Source organism: Taeniopygia guttata, chromosome 32, assembly GCF_048771995.1.
Source record: "Taeniopygia guttata chromosome 32, bTaeGut7.mat, whole genome shotgun sequence".
Taxonomy (NCBI): domain Eukaryota; kingdom Metazoa; phylum Chordata; class Aves; order Passeriformes; family Estrildidae; genus Taeniopygia; species Taeniopygia guttata.
In genome coordinates, this window is record NC_133057.1 from 1013772 (window position 1) to 1033457 (window position 19686).

Here is a 19686-nt window from a genome sequence, read left to right on the forward strand (position 1 = left end):
TTTTGGGGCAGATTTTGGGGTGATTCCGGTGGATTTTGGGGCAGATTTTGGGGCAGATTTTGGGGTGATTCTGTCAATTTTTGGGGCTCCAGGTGCTGAAGCTCTGCTGGGGATTTTTGGGGTGGATTTTGGGGAAATTTTGGGGGAATTTTGGGGTGATTCCGGCGGTTTTTGGGGTCCCAGGTGCTGAAGCTCTGCTGGGGATTTTTGGGGTGGATTTTTGGGGTGGATTTTGGGCAGATTTTGGGGTGATTCTGTCAATTTTTGGGGTCCCAGGTGCTGAAGCTCTGCTGGGGATTTTTGGGGTGGATTTTGGGCAGATTTTGGGGTGATTCTGTCAGTTTTTGGGGTCCCAGGTGCTGAAGCTCTGCTCGGCCGTGCTGGGGATTTTTTGGGTGGTTTTTGGGGCAGATTTTGGGGCAGATTTTTGGGGACATTTTGGATGGTTTTGTGGTGAATTTTGGGATGGTTTTAGGGTGGATTTTGGGGGAATTTTGGGGTGATTCCGGTAGTTTTTGGGGTTAGATTTTGGGGCAGATTTTGGGGTGATTCCGGCGGTTTTTGGGGCAGATTTTGGGGCAGATTTTGGGGTGATTCTGTCAATTTTTGGGGTTCCCAGGTGCTGAAGCTCTGCTCGGCCGTGCTGGAGGCCGGCCGGGTTCTGGAAGTTTCCAGCCGCGCCTTCGCCGTGGGGCTCCGGGAGCTGGCGGGGACCCCCCGGGGGGACCCCCTGGTGCGGGTGAGACCCCCAAAAACCCCATGGGGGGGGCAGAACCCCCAGTTTGGGGGGTCCTGGCTGGGGGAGAGCCCCAAATTTGGGGTCTGAGAGGTCTTGGGGGGGTCCTGGAGGGGTTTGGGTATCCCTGGAGGGGGGAACCCCAAAATTTGGGGGGTCCCGGGGTAGCCTTGGGGGTCCTGGGGGGAATTTTGGGGGTCCTGTAGGGGTTTGAGGGTCGTTGGGGGGAATTTTGGGGTGTCTGGAAGGAATTTTGGGGGTCCTGGAGGGGTTTGAGGGTCATTGGGGGGAATTTTGGGGATCCCTGGAGAGAATTTTGGGGTGTCTGGAAGGAAGTTTGGGGGTCCCGAGAGGAATTTTGGGGGTCCTGGGGTGTTTTGGGGCTGCCGGGGGGTTTTGGGGGGCCTTGGGGTGAATTTTGGGTTCCTTGATGGGAATTTGGGGGTCCCCAGTGGGAATTTTGGGGATCCTGAGAAGAATGTTGGGGGTCCTGGGTTGGTTTGGGGGTCCTGGAGAGTTTTGGGGGGTTCAGGAATGAATTTTGGGGTCCCTGGGGTGAATTTTGAGGTCCCAGGGGTGAATTTTGGGGGTCCCGGGGTGAATTTCGGGGGTCCCAGGGGTGAATTTTGGGGGTCCCAGGATATTTTGGGGGTCCCAGGGGTGAATTTTGGGGTCCCGCAGGAGGCTCTGGAGAAGTTCTGTGACTCCCTGGAGCAGATGATGGACAGCCACGAGGTCAGCAGGCCACGCCCCTTTAAGCCACGCCCCCTTTCCAGGCCACACCCCTTAAGCCACGCCTATTCGTTTAAGCCACGCCCCTTCCGTTCGAGCCACGCCTCTCATTTGCATAATCCAAAATCTCGATGCACCACACCCGTTACTTGGCCACGCCCATTTCCTACAAGACCACGCCCCTTTCCCCTCGGTGCCACGCCCATTTCCCCCGCCAAATTCCCGCCAAATTCCCGCCAAATTCCCACCAAAATCCTGCCAAATTCTCACCCAAATTCCCCCCAAATTCCCGCCAAAATCCTGCCAAATTCCCACCAAATTCCTGCCAATTTCTCCCCAAATTCCCACCCAATTCCCACCAAAATCCTGCCAACTTCTTGCCAAATTCCTGCCAATTTCCCGCCAAAATCCCGCCCAATTCCCACCCAATTCCCGCCAAATTCCCACCCAATTCCCGCCAAAATCCCCCCAAATTCCCACCCAAATTCCCGCCAGATTCCCGCCAGATTCCCGCCACATTCCCGCCCAAAATCCCACCAAATTCCCGCCAAATTCTCACCCAACTTCCGTTAAAATCCCGCCTAATTCCCACCCAATTCCTGCCAAATTCCCACCAAAATCCCACCAACTTCCTGCCAAATTCCTGCCAAATTCCCGCCAAATTCCCGCCAAGCCGCGCCCCTTCCGCGAGCCCCACCCCTCTCTGCCCCGCCCCTTTTATTCATGACCACGCCCTGATTGGCCCCGCCCCGCCTTGCCCCGCCCCTCTGGGTCTGACCACGCCCCTTTTATTCATGACCACACCCTGATTGGCCCCGCCCCGCCTTGCCCCGCCCCTCTGTGTCTGACCACGCCCCTTTTTCCCCGGCCCCGCCCCCAGGAGCTGCGGAGCTGCACCCAGAGCGCCCTCGGGAGGCACCTGGAGCCGCTGGGCCAGTGAGGGGGGACGGGGGGATTTGGGGGGATTTTGGGGGATTTGGGGGGTCCTGGGGGGATTTTGAGGGAATTTCGGGGGATTTTGGGACATTTGGGGGGGATTTGGGGGGAGATTTTGGGGGGAATTATGAGGGGAGTTTGGGGGTACCAGTGGGACTTTGGGGGGCCTGGAGGGATCTGGGGGAGATTTTGGGGGTCCTGGGGGGATTTCAGGCGGATTTGGGGGAGACACCACTTTTTTGTGTTTCAATCCCATTTTCCCCTGCCCGAACCCCATTTTTGGCTGTTCTAACCCCATTTTTTGTGTTTCAATCCCATTTTTGGCTGTTTTAACCCGACCTTCCCCTGTCCTGACCCCATTTTTGGCTGTTTTCCCCCATTTCGGCCGTTTTCCCCCATTTTTGGCTGTTTTTCCCCACTTTTGGCCATTTTCCCCCATTTTTGGCTGTCCTGACCCCATTTTTGGCCGTTTTTCCCACTTTTGTATGTTTTAACGCCATTTTTTGTTGTTTTCCCCCATTTTTGGCCGATTTCCCCCACTTTTGGCTGTCCTGACCCCATTTTTGGCTTTTTTCCCCCATTTTTGGCCATTTTCTCCCATTTTCGGCTGTTTTCCTCCTTTTCAGCTGTCCTGACTCCATTTTCGGCCGTTTTTCCCCATTTTCGGCCGTTTTCCCCGTTTTTGCTGTCCTGACCCCATATTCACATGTCCTGACCCCATTTTTGGCCATTTTTCCCCATTTTTGGCTGGTTTTCCCCATTTTGGCTCTCCTGACCCCATTTTTGGCTGTCCTGACCCCATTTTTGGGTGTTTTTCCCAATTTTTGGCAATTTTAACCCAATTTTTGTCTGTTTCCCTCCATTCCAGCTGTTTTCTCCCATTTTTGCTGTCCTGACCCCATATTTGGCTGTTTTAACCACATTTTCGGCAGTTTTCCCCCATTTTGGCTGTTCTGACCCCATTTTTGGCTGTTTTTCCCCATTTTCGGAAGTTTTTCCCCGTTTTCGGCTGTTTCCCCCCATTTCGCCTGTCCTGACCCCATTTTTGGCTGTTTTTCCCCATTTTCGGCTGTTTTCCCCCACTTTCGGCCGTTCTAACCCCATTTTTTGCCATTTTCTCCCATTTTTGGCTGTTGTTTTTCCCTATTTTTGTCTGTTTTCCCCCATTTTTGCCTGTTTTTCCCCATTTTTGTCTGTTTTAACCCCACTCCATCTCTCCCCAGCTCCCTGCGCTCTCTCCACGCCGCGGGCCGGGCCCGTTCACGCGCGGCCGATCTCCTGCTGGGGGCGCTGCAGCACCACGCGGAGACCCCCCGGCGGCGCCCCCTGGAGGCTGCGGCGGCGGCGGCGGCGCTGGGCGGGGCCAGGGGCGTGGCCAGGGCCCGGGGGCTGGACTACGTCCTGCAGGTGGGCGGGGCTTCATGGGGGGCGGGGTTACCGTTGGGTGGGCGTGGCTTAAATCCATGGGTGTGGCTTAAATCCATGGGTGTGGCCCGGGGGGCTGGACTACGTCCTGCAGGTGGGCGGGGCTTGATTCAGGGGCGGGGCTTATTTGGGTGGGTGGGGCTTAATGGATGGGCGGGGTTAAACCGGGTGTGGCCAGGGGGCGGGACTATGTCCTCCAGGTGGGTGGGTCTTAATTCAGTGGGCGGGGTTTACATTGGGTGGGCGGGGCTTAAATCCGTGGGTGTGGCCAGGGGGCGGGACTATGTCCTAAAGGTGGGCGGGGCTTAATTCGGTGGGTGGGGTTAACATTGGGTGGGCGGGGTTAAACTGGGTGGGTGGGGTTAAACTGGGTGGGCGGGGTTAAATTGGGTGGGCGTGGCTTAAACACATGGGTGTGGCCAGAGGGCGGGACTACGTCAAGGTGGGCGGGGCTTAATTGGGTGGGTGTGGTTAAACTGAGTGGGCGTGGCCTAAATCCATGGGTGTAGCCAGAGGGCGGGACTAAGTCCTCCAGGTGGGCGGGGCTTAATTGGGTGGGGTTAACACTGGGTGTGGCCAGGGGGCGGGACTACATCATCAAGGTGGGCGGGGCTTAATTCGATGGGTGGGCGGGGTTAAACTGGGTGTGGCCGGGGGGCGGGACTATGTCCTAAAGGTGGGCGGAGCTTAATTGGGTGGGCGGGGTTAACACTGGGCTTGGCTTAAATCCATGGGTGTGGCCAGGGGGTGGGACTATGTCCTCCAGGTGGGTGGGGCTTAATTTGGTGGGTGGGGCTAAACTGGGTGGGTGGGGCTTAAATCCATGGGTGTGGCCGGGGGGCGGGACTACATACTCCAGGTGGGCGTGGCTTAATGGGTGGGCGGGGTTAAACTGGGTGGGAGGGGTTAAACTGGGTGTGGCTGGGGGCGGGACTATGTCCTCCAGGTGGGCGTGGCTTAAACAGGAATAGGTGTGGCTTAAATAAGTGGGCGTGGCTTAATGGGGTGGGGCTGTGCTGCATCGCAAATGTGGGCGTGGTTTAATTCAGTGGGCGTGGCCTAATTGGGGCGTGCCTTAAAGGCGCTTAAAGGGGCGTGGCCACGCATGACTGACATTAAAGGGGCGTGGTCAGTGGGTGTGGCCTCGAGGGGCGTGGCCCGGCCCCGCCCTTACCCTGCCCCGCCCCCCTCAGCTGAAGGTGCTGCAGGACCGGCAGAAAACGGAAATTCTGCAATTTGTGAGCCAAATTTGGGGCTTTTTTGGGGTTCTGAGGATTTTGGGGGTCCCTGGGAGGGTTTGGGGGTCCCTGAGGGTCTCGGGGGGGGTCCCTGGGTTGGATTTTGGGGGATCCGGGGGGGTCCTTGGGGGTCTCAAGGGGTCCCTGGGCTGGATTTGGAGGGCTCTGAGTACCCCAAAACAGGGAAATTTGGGGGGTTTTGGGGAGATTTTGGGGGGCTGAGAGAGTTTTGGGGTTCGGAGGGGTCCTGGGGGCTTTAGGGGGGTCCTGGGGGGTCTGGGGGGGGTCTGGGAGGGTTTGGGGGGGGTCTATGGGTGGTACTGAGGTGGGGGGTCTGAGGGAATTTCGGAGGGGTCCTGGAAAGTTTTGGGGGTCCCGGGGAGAATTTTGGGGGAATTTTGGGTTTTTTGGGGAGATTTGGGAGGGACTCTGAGAGTCTCGGGTTTGGGGGGGGCTTTTGAGGGGGTTCCTGGGTGGGGGGTTTGGGGGTTCCTGGGGGGGTTTGGGGCACGCTGAATTTGGGGAGGGGTCTGGGGGGTCCCGGTGGGGTTTTGGGGGTGCCCCTGACCCCCCTGACCCCCCCATCCCCCCCCCAGGTGCTGTCCCTGCTGGAGGCTCAGGCCGCGTTTTTCACCTGCGGCCACCAGGGGGAGACAGCGACCCGCGACTACCGGGGACACCTGGGGGCGCAGGTGAGGCCGGGACCCCAAAAAAAACCCCAAAATTCCACCCCAAAAAACCCCAAAAAATCCTAAAATATCTCCAGAGACCCCCTGCAAAATCCAGGTGTACCCAGGGGTTCCCCAGGTGCCCTCAGGTGTGCCCCAGGTGTGCCCAAGTGAGCCCAGGTGTGCCCAGATGTGCCCTAGGGATGCCCCAGGGGTGCCCCCAGGTATACCCGGGTGCCCCTAGGTGTGCCCAGGTGTGCCCCAGGTGTGCCCAGGTGCCCTCAGGTGCGCCCAGGGATACCCCAGGGATGCCCAGGTGTGCCCAGGTGTGCCCCAGGTGTGCCCTAGGGATCCCCCAGGTGTGCCCAGGTGTGCCCAGGTGCCCCCAGGTGCCCCCGGGTGCCCCCAGGTGTGCCCCAGGTGTGCCCAGGTGTGTTTGTTCGGGCACAGCTGGAGCGGGCACAGCTGGACGCGGCGCGACGCCGGCGGGACCTGGAGCAGCGGCACCACCTCCTGCTGCAGCAGGTGGGCGTGGCCTGGGTGGGCGTGGCCGGGTGGGCGTGGCCATGGTGGGCGTGGCCTGGGTGGGCGTGGCATGGGTGGGCGTGGCCATGGTGGGCAGGGCTTAGAGTGATTGACAGCCCATTAGGGGTGTGGTCGCTGTTGATTGGCAGCTCGGTTGGTTAAGGGGGCGTGGCCAGCTGTGATTGACAGGCCTTAAGCGTGGATGATTGACAGGTGGTTGGGCGGAGTTTGGGTTTGATTGACAGCTCTATTGGAGGTGATTGACAGCTCGGGGAAGGATCAGTTTGATTGACAGCTCGGGGAGGGGGTGGGGCTTAAACCCTCTGGACCAATGGGGTTGAGGGGCGTGGCCAAGCTTTGATTGACAGCTGTGCTAGAATTGATTGACAGCTCGGGGAAGGCTCAGTTTGATTGACAGCTGCGGGTGGGGGTGTGGTTTGGGTGGTGGGTGGAGCCATGGGCGTGGCCTGTGCTGATTGGCGGTTCCCAGGACCTATCGCGGGAGGAGGTGGGCGTGGCCACTGCGGGGGCGGGGCCTGAGGCCCCTCCCATGGAGGGTTACCTGTACAAGCGAGCGAGCAACGCCTTCCGCACCTGGAGCAGGTACGGGACGGCCCTGAGCACCCTGAAAACACCCAAAATCACCCAAAAATACCCCAAGAATACCCCAAAATACCCCAAAACATCCCAAAATACCCCAAAATCACCAAAAAACACCCCAAAATCACCCCAAAACATCCCAAAATAACCCCAAAATCACCCCAAGAATACCCCAAACCTCACCCCAAACCCACCCCAAATCTCATCCCAAAGCACCCCAAAAATGCCCCCAAACCGGCCCAAAAATACCCCAAAACACCCCAAAATACCCCAAAATAACCAAAAAACACCCCAAAATCACCCCAAAACACCCCAAAATACCCTGAAACCACCAAAAATCACCCCAAAACATCCCAAAATACCCCAAAATCTCCACAAAACACCCCAAAATCACTCCAAACACCAAAAAACACCCCAAAATCACCCCAAAACATCCCAAAATAACCCCAAACCTCACCCCAAAATCACCCAAAAATCACCCCAAAATCACCCCAAAACACCCCAAAAATCACCCCAAAATCACCACAAAACACTCCAAAATACCCCAAAATACCCCAAAACCACCCAAAAGCACCCGAAAAGCACCATAAAACCACTCCAAAAAACACCCCAAAACATCCCAAAATACCCAAAACCACCAAAATCAGCCCAGAACGGCACAAAAACACTAAAAATCACCCCAAAAATACCCCCAAACCACCAAAAATCACCCCAAAATCACCACAAAACAACCCCAAAATACCCCAAAACGTCAAAACCAGCCTGAAACAGCCCAAAACCACCAAAAGCAGCCCGAATCAGCCCAAAATATCCCAAAACACCCAAAATCACCAAAAATCAGCCCAAAATATCCCGAAACCCACCCCAAAACACCCCAATTATACCCCAAGACCACCAAAAAACACCCCAAAATACCCCGAAAATACCAAAAACCACTAAAAAACACCCCAAACTACCCAAAAATACCCCAAAAATATGAAAAATCACCCTAAAATCACCATAAAACCAAACCAAAACACCCCCAAAACCACCAAAACTGTCCCAAAACGGCCCAAAATACCCCCAAACCACCAAAATTACCCCAAAATATCCCAAAACCACCTCAAAAATCACCCCAAAACCTCCCTGAAATGACCCCAATCCACCCCAAAATCCCCAAACCCCCCCAGCCCCTCCCCCATGTTCCCAAAAAAGCCCCAAAAAGCCCCAAAAATTCCCTTTTTCCCTCCCCAGGCGCTGGTTCTTCATCCAGGGCAGCCAAATGCTCTACCTGAAACGGGCCCGCGTGGGTCGGGGGTCCGGGGGGTTTGGGGGTCCTGAGGGAGATTTGGGGGGTCCTGAGGGAGATTTGGGGGGTCCTGAGGGAGATTTGGGGATTTTGGGGAGGATTTGAGGGGTTCTGAGGGGGTTGTGAGGGGTTTTGGGGGGTCTCAGGGGGGTCTTGAGGGGACTTGAGGGTATTTTGGGGGGTCTCAGGGGGAATTTGGGGGATCCTGGGGGGTCTTGAGGGGACTTGAGGGGATTTTGGAGGGGTCTTGGGGGGGATTTTGGGGGTCCTGAGGGAATTTTGGGGGGTCCTGAGGGAGATTTTGGGGTTTTTGGGAGGATTTGAGGGGTTCTGGGGGGGTTGTGAGGGATTTTGGGGGGGTCTCAGGGGACTTGAGGGGATTTTGGGGGGGTCCCGGGGGGAATTTTGGGGGTCCTGAGGGAGATTTGGGAATTTTGGGGGGTCCCGGGGGAGTTTTGGGGGGTCCTGTGGGATTTTGGGGAGTCCTGAGGGAGATTTGGGGGGTCCTGAGGGAGATTTGGGGATTTTTGGGAGGATTTGGGGGGTTTTTGAGGGATTTTGGGGGATTCTGGGGGGTCTTGAGAGGACTTGAGGGGATTTTGGGGCGCCTCAGGGGAGATTTGGGGGTCCTGAGGGAATTTTGGGGGGTCCTGAGGGAGATTTGGGGATTTTGGGGGGTCCTGAGGGAGATTTGGGGTGTCATGAGGGAGATTTGGGGGGTCCTGAGGGAGATTTGGGGGATCCCAGGGGGGTTTTGGGGGTCCTGAGGGAGATTTGGGGGGTCCTGAGGGAGATTTGGGGGTTTTGGAGAGGATTTGAGGGGTTCTGGAGGGGTTTTGAGCGATTTTGGGGGATTCTGAGGGGGTCTTGAGGGGACTTGAGGGGATTTTGGGGGGTCCCGGGGGGGTTTGGGGGGTCCCGGGGGGAATTTTGGGGGGTCCTGAGGGAGATTTTGGGGGTCCTGAGGGAGATTTGGGGATTTTGGGGTGTCCTGAGGGAGATTTTGGGGGATCCTGAGGGGAATTTGGGGGGTCCTGAGGGAGATTTGGGGATTTTGGGGAGGATTTGAGGGGTTCTGGGGGGGTTTTGGGGGATTTTGGGGGATTCTGAGGGGACTTGAGGGGATTTTGGAGGGTCCCGGGGGGGTTTGGGGGGTCCCGGGGGGATTCTGGGGGGTCTTGTGGGCATTTTGGTGGGTCCTGGGAGATTTTGGGGGGTCCTGGAGGGGTTTGGGGGGTCCTGGGGGGATTTTAGGGGGTCCTGGGGGGGGATTTTGGGGGTCCTGGGGGGGGATTTTGGGGAATTTTGGGGGGTTTGGGGGCGATTTAAGGGGATTTTGGGGGGTCCTGAGGGGGATTTTGAGGGGTCCCAGGGGGGGTTTGAGGGGTCTTGGGGGAATTTTGAGGGGTCTCAGTGAGAATTTTGGGGGGTCCGGGAATATTTGGGGGGTCCCAGGTGAGAATTGGGGGAATTTGGGGGTCCTGGAGAGGTTTTGGGGGGATTTGAGGGGATTTGGGGAGGATTTGGGGGGTTTTGAGGGGATTTTGGGGGGATTTTGGGGGGTTTTGAGGGGATTTTGGGGGGATTTTGGGGGGATTTGAGGGGATTTTGGGGGAATTTTGGGGGGATTTGGGGGATTTTTGGGGGGATTTGAGGGGATTTTGGGGTTTTTTTGGGGGGATTTGAGGGAATTTTGGGGGGATTTGGGGGAATTTCGGGGTGTCTGGGGGAGATTTGGGGTTCCCGGGGGGGATTTTTGGGACATTTTTAAGATTTGGGGGTTTTTTTGAGCTGCTTTTTTTTGGGTTTTTTTCCCGAATTTTGGGGTTTTTTTGGGGTGTTTTTGGCAGCGGGTTCGGGGTCCGGGGTTTGGGGGGGTTCAGGATTTTGGGGGGACCCCCCGGTGACATTTTGGGGTCCCCCAGGACCCCCCCACGGTGCTGGTGGAGGATTTGAGGCTCTGCACGGTCAAACCCTGCCCCGACCTCGAGCGCCGCTTCTGCTTCGAGATCGTCTCCCCGTCCAAGTGAGACCCCAAAAATCCCGGGGGGACCCCAAAAATCCCGGGGGGACCCCAAAAACCCCAAAATTTTAGGGGAAACCAAAAAAAAACCCAAAAAAATCCCAATTTTCAAAGATGAAGGCTCAAAAATTCCCAAAAAACTTCACAAAATCCTCTCTGAGGGACCCTAAAACTCTCCCGGGGGACCCCAAAATTTTGGGGGGACACCAAAAATCCTCTCAGGGACCCCAAAATCTCCTGGGGGACCCCAAAATCTCCCAATCCTCAAAGCCAGGGAGCTCCAAACCCCTCGGGGATCCCCAAATCTGCCCCAAAATGACCCCAAAAGGGCAGGAAAAGACCCCAAAATCCCCTCGGGGGGACCCCAAAATCCTCCTGGGGACCCCAAAATTCCCTCGGGGGGACCCCAAAATCCTCTCAGGGACCCCAAAATTCCCTTGGGGACCCCAAAATCTCCCAATCCTCAAAGCCAGGGAGCTCCAAACCCCTCGGGGATCCCCAAATCCGCCCCAAAAGGGCAGGAAAAGACCCCAAAATTCCATGGGGGGGGACCCCAAAATCCTCTCAGGACCCCAAAATCTTCCTGGGGGACCCCAAAATCTTCCTGGGGGACCCCAAAATCTCCCGATCCTCAAAACCAAACCCCCCAGGGATGCCCAAATCTGCCCCAAAATGACTCCAAAAGGGCAGGAAAAGACCCCAAAATTCCCTCGGGGACCCCAAAATTTTGGGGGGACCCCAAAATCGCCCCCAGGTGCTGCGTGCTGCAGGCGGACTCGGGGCCGGCGCAGCTTCGCTGGGTCAGCGCCGTGCAGAGCGGCATCGCCTCCGCCTACGGCCAGGGCACCCCGAAATCCCAGGTGGGACCCCAAAAATAACCCCAAATATCCCAAAATATACCCCGAAATAACCCAAAATATCCCCATATACCCCAAAATATCCCCAAATATCCCAAAATACCCCAAAAACCACTTCAAAATACCTGAAAAAACACCCACAAACCATCTCAAAATTCCCCACAATGGCCAGGGCACCCCAAAATCCCAGGTGGGACCCCAAAAATAACTCAAAATATCCCTAAATATCCCAAAATATTCCAAAATATCCCAAAATATCCCAAAATCCACCTCAAAATACCCAAAAAAACACCCAAAAACCACCTCAAAATTCCCCACAATGGCCAGGGCACCCCAAAAACCCAGGTGGGACCCCAAAAATAACCCCAAATATCCCAAAATATCCCAAAATATCCCCAAATATTCCGAAATACCACAGAAACCGCCCTCAAAAGCCAAAAATCCTCCCTGAAATATCCCCAAATCCCCCAATTACCCCCAAATGGCCCCAAAATCCCCCCAAAAATGGCACCAAACCTCGCAAAATCCCCCAAAAGTGGCCCCAAACTTCCCCCAAAATGGCCCCAAACCCCCCAAAATGGCCCCAAACCCCCCAAAACCCCACAAAATGACCCCACATCCCCCCAAAGTCCCCCCAAAACCCCTCCAAACCCCCCCAAAACTCCCCAAATCCCCCCAAAATTTCCCCCCAAATTCCCCCAAATGACCCCAAATGACCCCAAAGCCCCCCAAAAATCGCCCCAAACCCCCCAAAATGACCCCAAACCCCCCCTAAATTTCCCCCAAATGGCCCAAACCCCCTCAAATGTCCCCAAATCCCCCCAAAATTGGCCCCAAAATTACCCCAAATGGCCCCAAATGGCCCCAAACCCCCCAAAATTTCCCCCAAAATTTCCCCCAAAATTCCCCCAAATGACCCCAAATCCCCCGAAAATCACCCCAAACCCCCCAAATGACCCCACCCCCCAATCCCCCCAGCCCCCCGGCCGGGCGGGGTCGCTGTCGGGGCCCCCCCCGGAGCCCCCCCCGGTTTTGGGGGCGATTTTGGGGCTGGAGGGGAACGGGACCTGCTGCGACTGCCGGGAGCCGCACCCCGAGTGGGCCAGCGTCAACCTGGGCATCACCCTCTGCATCCGCTGCTCGGCCGTGCACAGGTGGGCACCCCAAAATCCCAAAAAAACCCCAAAAAATACCCCAAAACGGAAACCCCAAAAAAACCCCAAAAAAAACCCCGAAAAAATCCAAAAATCCACAAAAAATCCCAAAAAAATCCTATTTATTACATCCTTCCCTCTGCATCCGCTGCTCGGCCGTGCACAGGTGGGCACCCCAAAATCGCCCCCGAACCCCAAAAAATACCCCAAAACTGAAACCCCAAAAAAACCCCAAAAAAAACCCCGAAAAAATCCCGAAAAAATCAAAAAATCCCAAAAAAATCCTATTTATTACATCCTTCCCTCTGCATCCGCTGCTCAGCCGTGCACAGGTGGGCACCCCAAAATCCCCCCCGAACCCCAAAAAATACCCCAAAACTGAAACCCCAAAAAAAACCCCAAAAAAACCCCGAAAAAATCCCGAAAAAATCAAAAAATACACAAAAAATCCCATTTATGGCATCACCCTCTGCATCCGCTGCTCGGCCGTGCACAGGTGGGCACCCCAAAAACCGGGGGGACACCCCAAAAATACCCCAAAACTGAAACCCCGAAAAAACCCAAAAAAAAACCCCGAAAAAATCCCGAAAAAATCCAAAAATCACAAAAAAAATCCCCAAAAAATCACCAAAAAAACCCCAAAAACCAAAACAAAACCCAAAAAACCCCAAAAAAACCCAAAATCCCAAATCCCCCAAGAGCCCTGCCCGGGGTTTTGGGTTCCCCCCCAGGGATTTTTGGGGTTTTTGGGGTCCCCACGGGGCTTTTTTGGGGCTTTTTGGGGGGTTTTTTTGGTAGTTTTTGGTGGGGTTTTTTTTGGCGGTTTATTGTATTTTTTGGTGGATTTTTTGGGGGTTTTTTGGCAATTTTTTTGGGTTTTTTTGTGTTGTGCTTTTAGGGGTTTTTTTGGGAGGTTTTGGGGTTTTTGGGGGAGGTTTTGGGGTTTTTGGGGAGTTTTATGGGGGGATTTTTTTAGGGGTTTTTTGGTGGTATTTTAGGTTTTTGGTATTTTTGGGTTTTTTTGCGGTTTTTTGGGGTTTTTTTTTGGTGGGGTTTTTTTTGTTTGTTTTATTGGTGTTTTTTGGACTTTTTGGGGGGGTTTTTGGGGGATTTTTTGGGAGTTTTTGGGGGCGTTTCGGGGTTTTTTAAGGGTTTTTTGGGGTTTTTTTGGGAGGATTTTTGGGGTTTTTTGGGGGCTTTCTGGGGGGATGGGGTGGAGTTTTTTTGGGGTTTTTTGGGTTTTTTGGGGCGTTTTTTTGGGAGTATTTGGAGGTGTTTCAGTGTTTTTTTTAAGGGTTTTTTGGGAGTTTTTTTGGGGGTTTTTTGGGGGGTTTTTCTGGGGTGGTTGGGGTGGGGTTTTTTGGGGATTTTTTGGGAGTTTTTGGGAGTTTTTGGAGGTGTTTCAGGGGTTTTTTAAGGGTTTTTTGGGATTTTTTTGGGGAGGATTTTTGGGTTTTTTTGGGGATTTTCTGGGGGGGATGGGGTGGGGGTTGGTTTTTTGGGGTTTTTTGGGGTTTTTTGGGGTGGGTTTTTGGGGTTTTTTGGGTTTTTTGGGTTTTTTGGGGTCCTGACCCCCCTCCCCGCAGGGGTCTCGGCGTTCACCTCTCCAAGGTTCGGTCGCTCACCCTGGACTCCTGGGAGCCCGAACTGGTGAAGGTGACGGGGGAACTGGGAGGGACTGGGAGGGACTGGGAGGGGTTAAAAAGGAGATTTGGGGTTACTGGTTTATACTGGGGGGAACTGGGAGGAACTGGGAGGGACTGGGAGGGACTGGGAGGGACTGGGATCAAACTGGGACAAACTGGGACAAACTGGGAATGGGACTGGGAGGGGTTTGGGGGGTCCTCGGTCGATTTTTGGGGGTCCCTGTGAGGTTTTGTGGGGAATTTGGGGGGATTTAGGAGGATTTTTGGGGTAATTTTGGGTATTTTGGGGTATTTTTGGGGTATTTTTGGGGTGAGGTTTGGGATGTTTTTTGGGTGGTTTTGGGGTGATTTTGGGATAATTCTGGTTATTTTGGGGCATTTTTGGGCTGGTTTTGGGGTGAGGTTTGGGGTATTTTTGGGGTGCTTTGGGATGAGATTTGGGGTGCTTTTAGGGTGGTTTTGGGGTATTTTTGGGGGTATTTTTGGGGTGTTTTGGGCCGGTTTTGGGGTATTTTTGGGCTGACATTGGGGTATTTTTGGGGTGTTTTTGGGGTATTTTTGGGGGTGTTTTTGGGGTGTTTTGGGCCGGTTTTGGGGTATTTTAGGGTGACATTGGGGTCCCCCCAGCTGATGTGCTCCCTGGGGAACCGCGCCCTGAACGGGATCTACGAGGCGCGGGTGGAGGAGATGGGGGTGAAGAGACCCCCCCCGGGCTGCTCCCAGTGAGACCCCCCAAAAAACCCCCAAAAAACCCCAAATGGGACCCCCAAAACCCCCTGAGACCCCCCAAAACCCCCTGAGACCCCCCCGGGCTGCTCCCAGTGAGACCCCCCAAAAAACCCCCAAAAAAACCCCCAAAAGGGACCCCAAAACCCCCCTGAGACCCCCCCCGGGCTGCTCCCAGTGAGACCCCCAAAAAACCCCCAAAAAAACCCCAAAACACCCCCAAATGGGACCCCCAAACCCCCTGAGACCCCCCGAAAACCCCCTGAGACCCCCCCGGGCTGCTCCCAGTGAGACCCCAAAAAAACCCCAAAAAACCCCAAATGGGACCCCAAAACCCTCTGAGACCCCCCAAAACCCCCTGAGACCCCCCCCGGGCTGCTCCCAGTGAGACCCCAAAAAACCCCCAAAAAAAACCCCAAATGGGACCCCAAAACCCCCTGAGACCCCCCCCGGGCTGCTCCCAGTGAGACCCCCAAAAAAAACCACAAAACCCCCACAGGACCCCCCAAGAACCCCCCCAGATTCCCTCTGAACTCCCCCAAAACCCCCTTGGGACCCTGAAACCCCCCCCCCAGGACCCTCAACCCCCCCCAAATTCCCCCCACAGGACCCCCAAAACCTCCCCAAGGACCACCCAAATGCACCCCAGATTTCCCCTGGAACCCCAGAGCCCCCCAGGACCCCCCAAATTCCCCCTGGACCCCCTCAAACCCCTCAAATCCCCCAAATCCCCAAATCCCCCCCCCAGGACCCCCCAAATCCCCCCAAATCCCCTCCCAGGACCCCCAAATCCCCCCAAACCCCCCCAGGACCCCCCAAATCCCCCCAAATCACCCCAAACCCCCCCAGAACCCCCCAAACCCCCCCAGGACCCCCCAAATCCCCCCAGGACCCCCCAAAACCCCCAAACCCCCCCAAATCCCCCCCAAATCCCCCCACCCCCCCAGGGCCCCCCAAATCTCCCCAGGACCCCCCCAAACCCCCCCAAATCCCCCCAAATCCCCCCAAACCCCCCCAGGGCCCAGCGCGAGAGTTGGATCCGGGCCAAGTACGTGGAGAAGAAGTTCCTGAGGGGCGTGGCCGGACACGCCCCCAAGCCACGCCCCCCGCGCCATGGCCCCGCCCCCCAGACAGGCCACGCCCCCCGAGGGAGCCCCGCCCACGGTAAGGGGTGTGGCCATGAAAAAGGGGCGGGGCTTGTCCTAAAGGGGAGGGGCTTAATGGGAAGGGGTGGGGCTTGAATTATTAATTAGGTGCTGACCATGTGGGTGTGGTTTTGGGGGCGTGGCTTGGGCTGGTCCTGAGTTTTGATTGGCTTCTGCCTCTGGTGTGGGCGTGGCTTATACTGTCACTCACACGTCTGTGGGAGGGGCTAATGAATATGGGCGTGGCTTCGTGCTGGTGGGCGTGGCTTACAACCCATCCCCTGCCAATCACGTTTCTGGGGGAGGGGCAAATGAAAGTGGGCGTGGCTTCAAGAAGGTGGGCGTGGCTTAACCCACCTTGCTGTCACTCATGCTTCTGGGGGAGGGGCTAATGAGTGTGGGTGTGGCTTCGTGTGGGTGGGCGTGGCTTCCTGCAGGTGGGCGTGGCCTTAGAGCCCACCTTGCTGTCACTCACGCATCTGGGGGAGGGGCTTATGAATGTGGGCGTGGCTTCATGTGGGTGGGCGTGGCTTAAAACTCACCTCGTTGCCAATCACGCATCGGGGGAGGGGCTAATTAATCTGGGCGTGGCTTCCTGCGGGTGGGCGTGGTTTACACCCCACCTCCCTGTCACTCACGCTTCTGGGGCGGGGCTAATGAGTGTGGGCGTGGCTTCAAGAAGGTGGGCGTGGCTTCATGTGGGTGGGCGTGGCTTACAGCCCATCCCCTGTCACTCACATTTCTGGGGGAGGGGCTCATGAATATGGGCGTGGCTTCATGTGGGTGGGCGTGGCTTACAAACCATCCCCCTGCCAATCACACGTTTGGGGGAGGGGCAAATGAATGTGGGTGTGGCTCCATGAAGGTGGGCGTGGCTTCCTGTGAGTGGGCGTGGCTTACAACCCACCTCGCTGTCACTCATGTTTGTGGGGGAGGGGCAATAAGTGTGGGCGTGGCTTCATGGAGGTGGGTGTGGCTTCCTGAGGTATGGGCGTGGCTTAACCCACCTCGCTGTCACTCACACTTCAGGGGGAGGGGCAAATGAATATGGGCGTGGCTATTCTGTGGGTGGGCGTGGCTTAACCCACCTCACTTGTCACTCACGTCTCTGGGGGAGGGGCTTCATGAATATGGGCGTGGCTTCATGTGGGTGGGCGTGGCTTGACCCACCTCGCTGTCACTCACGCATCTGGGGGAGGGGCTAATGAGTGTGGGCGTGGCTTCCTGTGGGTAGGCGTGGCTTAAAACTCACCTCGCTGTCAGTCACACATCTGGGGGAGGGGCAGATGAATGTGGGCGTGGCTTCCTATGGGTGGGCGTGGCTTTTCTCTGTGTGGGCGTGGCTTACACCTCACCTCGCTGTCACTCACACTTCTGGGGGAGGGGCAAATGAATATGGGCGTGGCTTCAAGAAGGTGGGCGTGGCTTCCTCCAGGGAGGCGTGGCTTTCCTGCAGGGAGGCGTGGTTTCCTGTGGGTGGGCGTGGCTTAAAACTCACCTTGCTGTCACTCACGTTTCTGGGGGAGGGGCAAATGAGTGTGGGCGTGGTTTCTTGTTGGTGGGCGTGGCTTAAAACTCACCTCACTGTCACTCATGCTTCTGTGGGAGGGGCAATAAGTGTGGGCGTGGCTTAATGAAGGTGGGCGTGGTTTTCCTGTAGGGGGGCGTGGCTTCATGTTGAGTGGGCGTGGCTTCATGTGGGTGGGGCTTCCTATAGGTGGGCGTGGCTTAACCCACCTCACTGCCAATCACGCATCGGGGGGAGGGGCAAATGAATCTGGGCGTGGCTTCCTGTGGTTGGGCGTGGCCTAACCCGTTGGGCGTGTCCCGCAGCCCCGCCCGCCGAGCCCCCCGAGCCCCCCGAGCCCGAGGGCGCCCCCCGGCTGCCCCCCGGGGCGCTGCTGTTCTGGGCCGCGCGGCGGCGCCGCCTGCGCACCATGGCCGAGGCGCTGGCCCGGGGCGCCGACCCCGGCTGGGCCAACGCCGCCCAGGGCAACCGCACCCCGCTGCTGGAGGCCGTGGCCGCGGTAACTGGGAGCACTGGGAGCACTGGGAGCACTGGGAGCCCACTGGGAGCACTGGGAGCACTGGGAGCCCACTGGGAGCCCACTGGGAGAGGCCTGGGGGGGTTCCCTGAGGGGTTCTGGGGGTCCCTGAATCCCCTGGGGGGCACCTGGGAAAGGTTTCTACAGGGTTTGGGGGCTTTTGGGGGTTCAGGGGTGTTTTTTGGGGTGGGTTTGGGGGTTCAGGGTTGTTTTTGGGGGGATCAGGGCCGCTGCTGGAGGCCGTGGCCGGGGTAACTGGGAGCACTGGGAGCACTGGGAGCACTGGGAGCCCACTGGGACGGGACTGGGGGGGTCCCCTGAGGGGTTTGGGGGTCCCAAAAACCCCTGGGGGGCTCCTGGGGGAGGTTTTTATGGAGTTTTGGGGCTTTTTGGGGTTCAGGGATGTTTTTGGGGGGGTCAGGGCCACTTCTGAAGGCCATGGCCATAGTAACTGGGAGCACTGGGAGCACTGGGAGCCCACTGGGACAGGCCTGGGGGGGTTCCCTGAGGGGTTTGGGGGGTCCCTGAAACACCTGGGGGGCTCTTGGGGAAGGTTTTTATGGAGTTTTGGGGTTTTTTTGGGATTTTTCTTGGGTTTTGGGGTTCAGGGGTGTTTTTGGGGGGGTCAGGGCCACTGCTGGAGGCCGTGGCCGGGGTAACTGGGAGCACTGGGAGCACTGGGAGCACTGGGAGCCCACTGGGACAGGCCTGGGGGGGTCCCCTGAGGGGTTTGGGGGTCACTGAAACCCCTGGGGGGCACCTGGGAAAGGTTTTTATGGAGTTTTGGGGGGTTTTGGGGGTTTTTTCTTGTTTTTTGGGGAGGTCAGGGCAGGAGGTTGTGGTAACTGGGAGCACTGGGAGCACTGGGAACCCACTGGGAGAGGCCTGGGGGGGTTCCCTGAGGGGTTTGGGGGGTCCATGAATCCCCTGGGGGGTTCCTGGGAAAGGTTTTTATGGAGTTTTGGGGTTTTTTCTTGTTTTTTGGGGGTGTCAGGGCAGCACCCTGCTGCTGGAGGCCGTGGCCGCGGTAACTGGGAGCACTGGGAGCACTGGGAGCACTGGGAGCACTGGGAGCACTGGGAGCCCACTGGGACAGGCCGGGGGGGGTTCCCTGAGGGGTTTGGGGCGTCACTGAAATCCATGGGGGGCTCTTGGGGAAGGTTTTTATGGAGTTTTGGGGGTTTTTTTGGGTTTTTTCTTGGATTTTGGGGTGGTTTTTGGGGTTCAGGGGTGTTTTTTGGGAGGGTCAAGGCAGCACCCCGCTGCTGGAGGCCGTGGCCGGGGTAACTGGGAGCACTGGGAGCACTGGGAGCACTGGGAGCACTGGGAGCCCACTGGGACAGGCCTGGGGGGGTCCCTGAGGGGTTTGGGGGTCCCTGAAACCCCTGGGGGGCTCTTGGGAAAGGTTTTTTGGGTTTTTTTCTTGTTTTTTGGGGGGGTCAGGGCAGCACCCCGCTGCTGGAGGCCGTGGCCGCGGTAACTGGGAGCACTGGGAGCACTGGGAGCCCACTGGGACAGGACTGGGGGGGTTCCCTGAGGGGTTTGGGGGGTCCCAGAAACCCCTGGGGGGCTCTTGAGAAAGGTTTTTATGGAGTTTTGGGGTTTTTGGGGGAATTTTCTTGTTTTTTGGTGTGGTTTTTGTGGTTTGGGGGTGTTTTTTTGGGAGGGTTGGGGATTTTGGGGTTTTTTCTCTGTTTTTGGGGTGGTTTAGGGTGTTTTTTGGGGTTCAGGGGTGTTTGGGGGGTTCAGGGGTGTTTTGGGGGTGTTTTTTGGGGTGGTTTTGGGTGGTTTTGTTCAGGGGTGTTTTTGGAGGGGGTTTTGATGTTTTTTTGGAGTTTCTTTCTCTGTTTTTGGGGTGGTTTGGGGTGTTTTTTGGGGTGGTTTTGGGTGGTTTTGTCAGGGGTGGTTTTGGAGGGGGTTTTGAGGGTTTTTTTTGTGTTTT

General features: G+C 56.7%; 1 protein-coding gene across 2 annotated transcripts in view; it reads left to right on the forward strand.

The window, feature by feature from the left end:
* The window catches only part of ACAP1 (ArfGAP with coiled-coil, ankyrin repeat and PH domains 1), a 34190-nt gene that overhangs the window by 4384 nt on the left and 10120 nt on the right, over nucleotides 1-19686 (forward strand). The window contains exons 3-18 of one of the 2 annotated variants that reach the window (XM_072920619.1): nucleotides 620-739; nucleotides 1418-1471; nucleotides 2349-2404; nucleotides 3628-3811; nucleotides 5023-5067; nucleotides 5664-5759; nucleotides 6186-6260; nucleotides 6751-6863; nucleotides 8094-8145; nucleotides 10074-10174; nucleotides 10926-11031; nucleotides 12007-12182; nucleotides 13769-13838; nucleotides 14456-14550; nucleotides 15573-15718; nucleotides 17533-17726. In XM_072920619.1, coding sequence (XP_072776720.1) covers nucleotides 620-739; nucleotides 1418-1471; nucleotides 2349-2404; nucleotides 3628-3811; nucleotides 5023-5067; nucleotides 5664-5759; nucleotides 6186-6260; nucleotides 6751-6863; nucleotides 8094-8145; nucleotides 10074-10174; nucleotides 10926-11031; nucleotides 12007-12182; nucleotides 13769-13838; nucleotides 14456-14550; nucleotides 15573-15718; nucleotides 17533-17726 — 1683 coding nt within the window. The remainder of the gene's footprint in view (nucleotides 1-619; nucleotides 740-1417; nucleotides 1472-2348; nucleotides 2405-3627; nucleotides 3812-5022; nucleotides 5068-5663; nucleotides 5760-6185; nucleotides 6261-6750; nucleotides 6864-8093; nucleotides 8146-10073; nucleotides 10175-10925; nucleotides 11032-12006; nucleotides 12183-13768; nucleotides 13839-14455; nucleotides 14551-15572; nucleotides 15719-17532; nucleotides 17727-19686) is intronic. The other variant, XM_072920620.1, reaches the window with a different exon arrangement.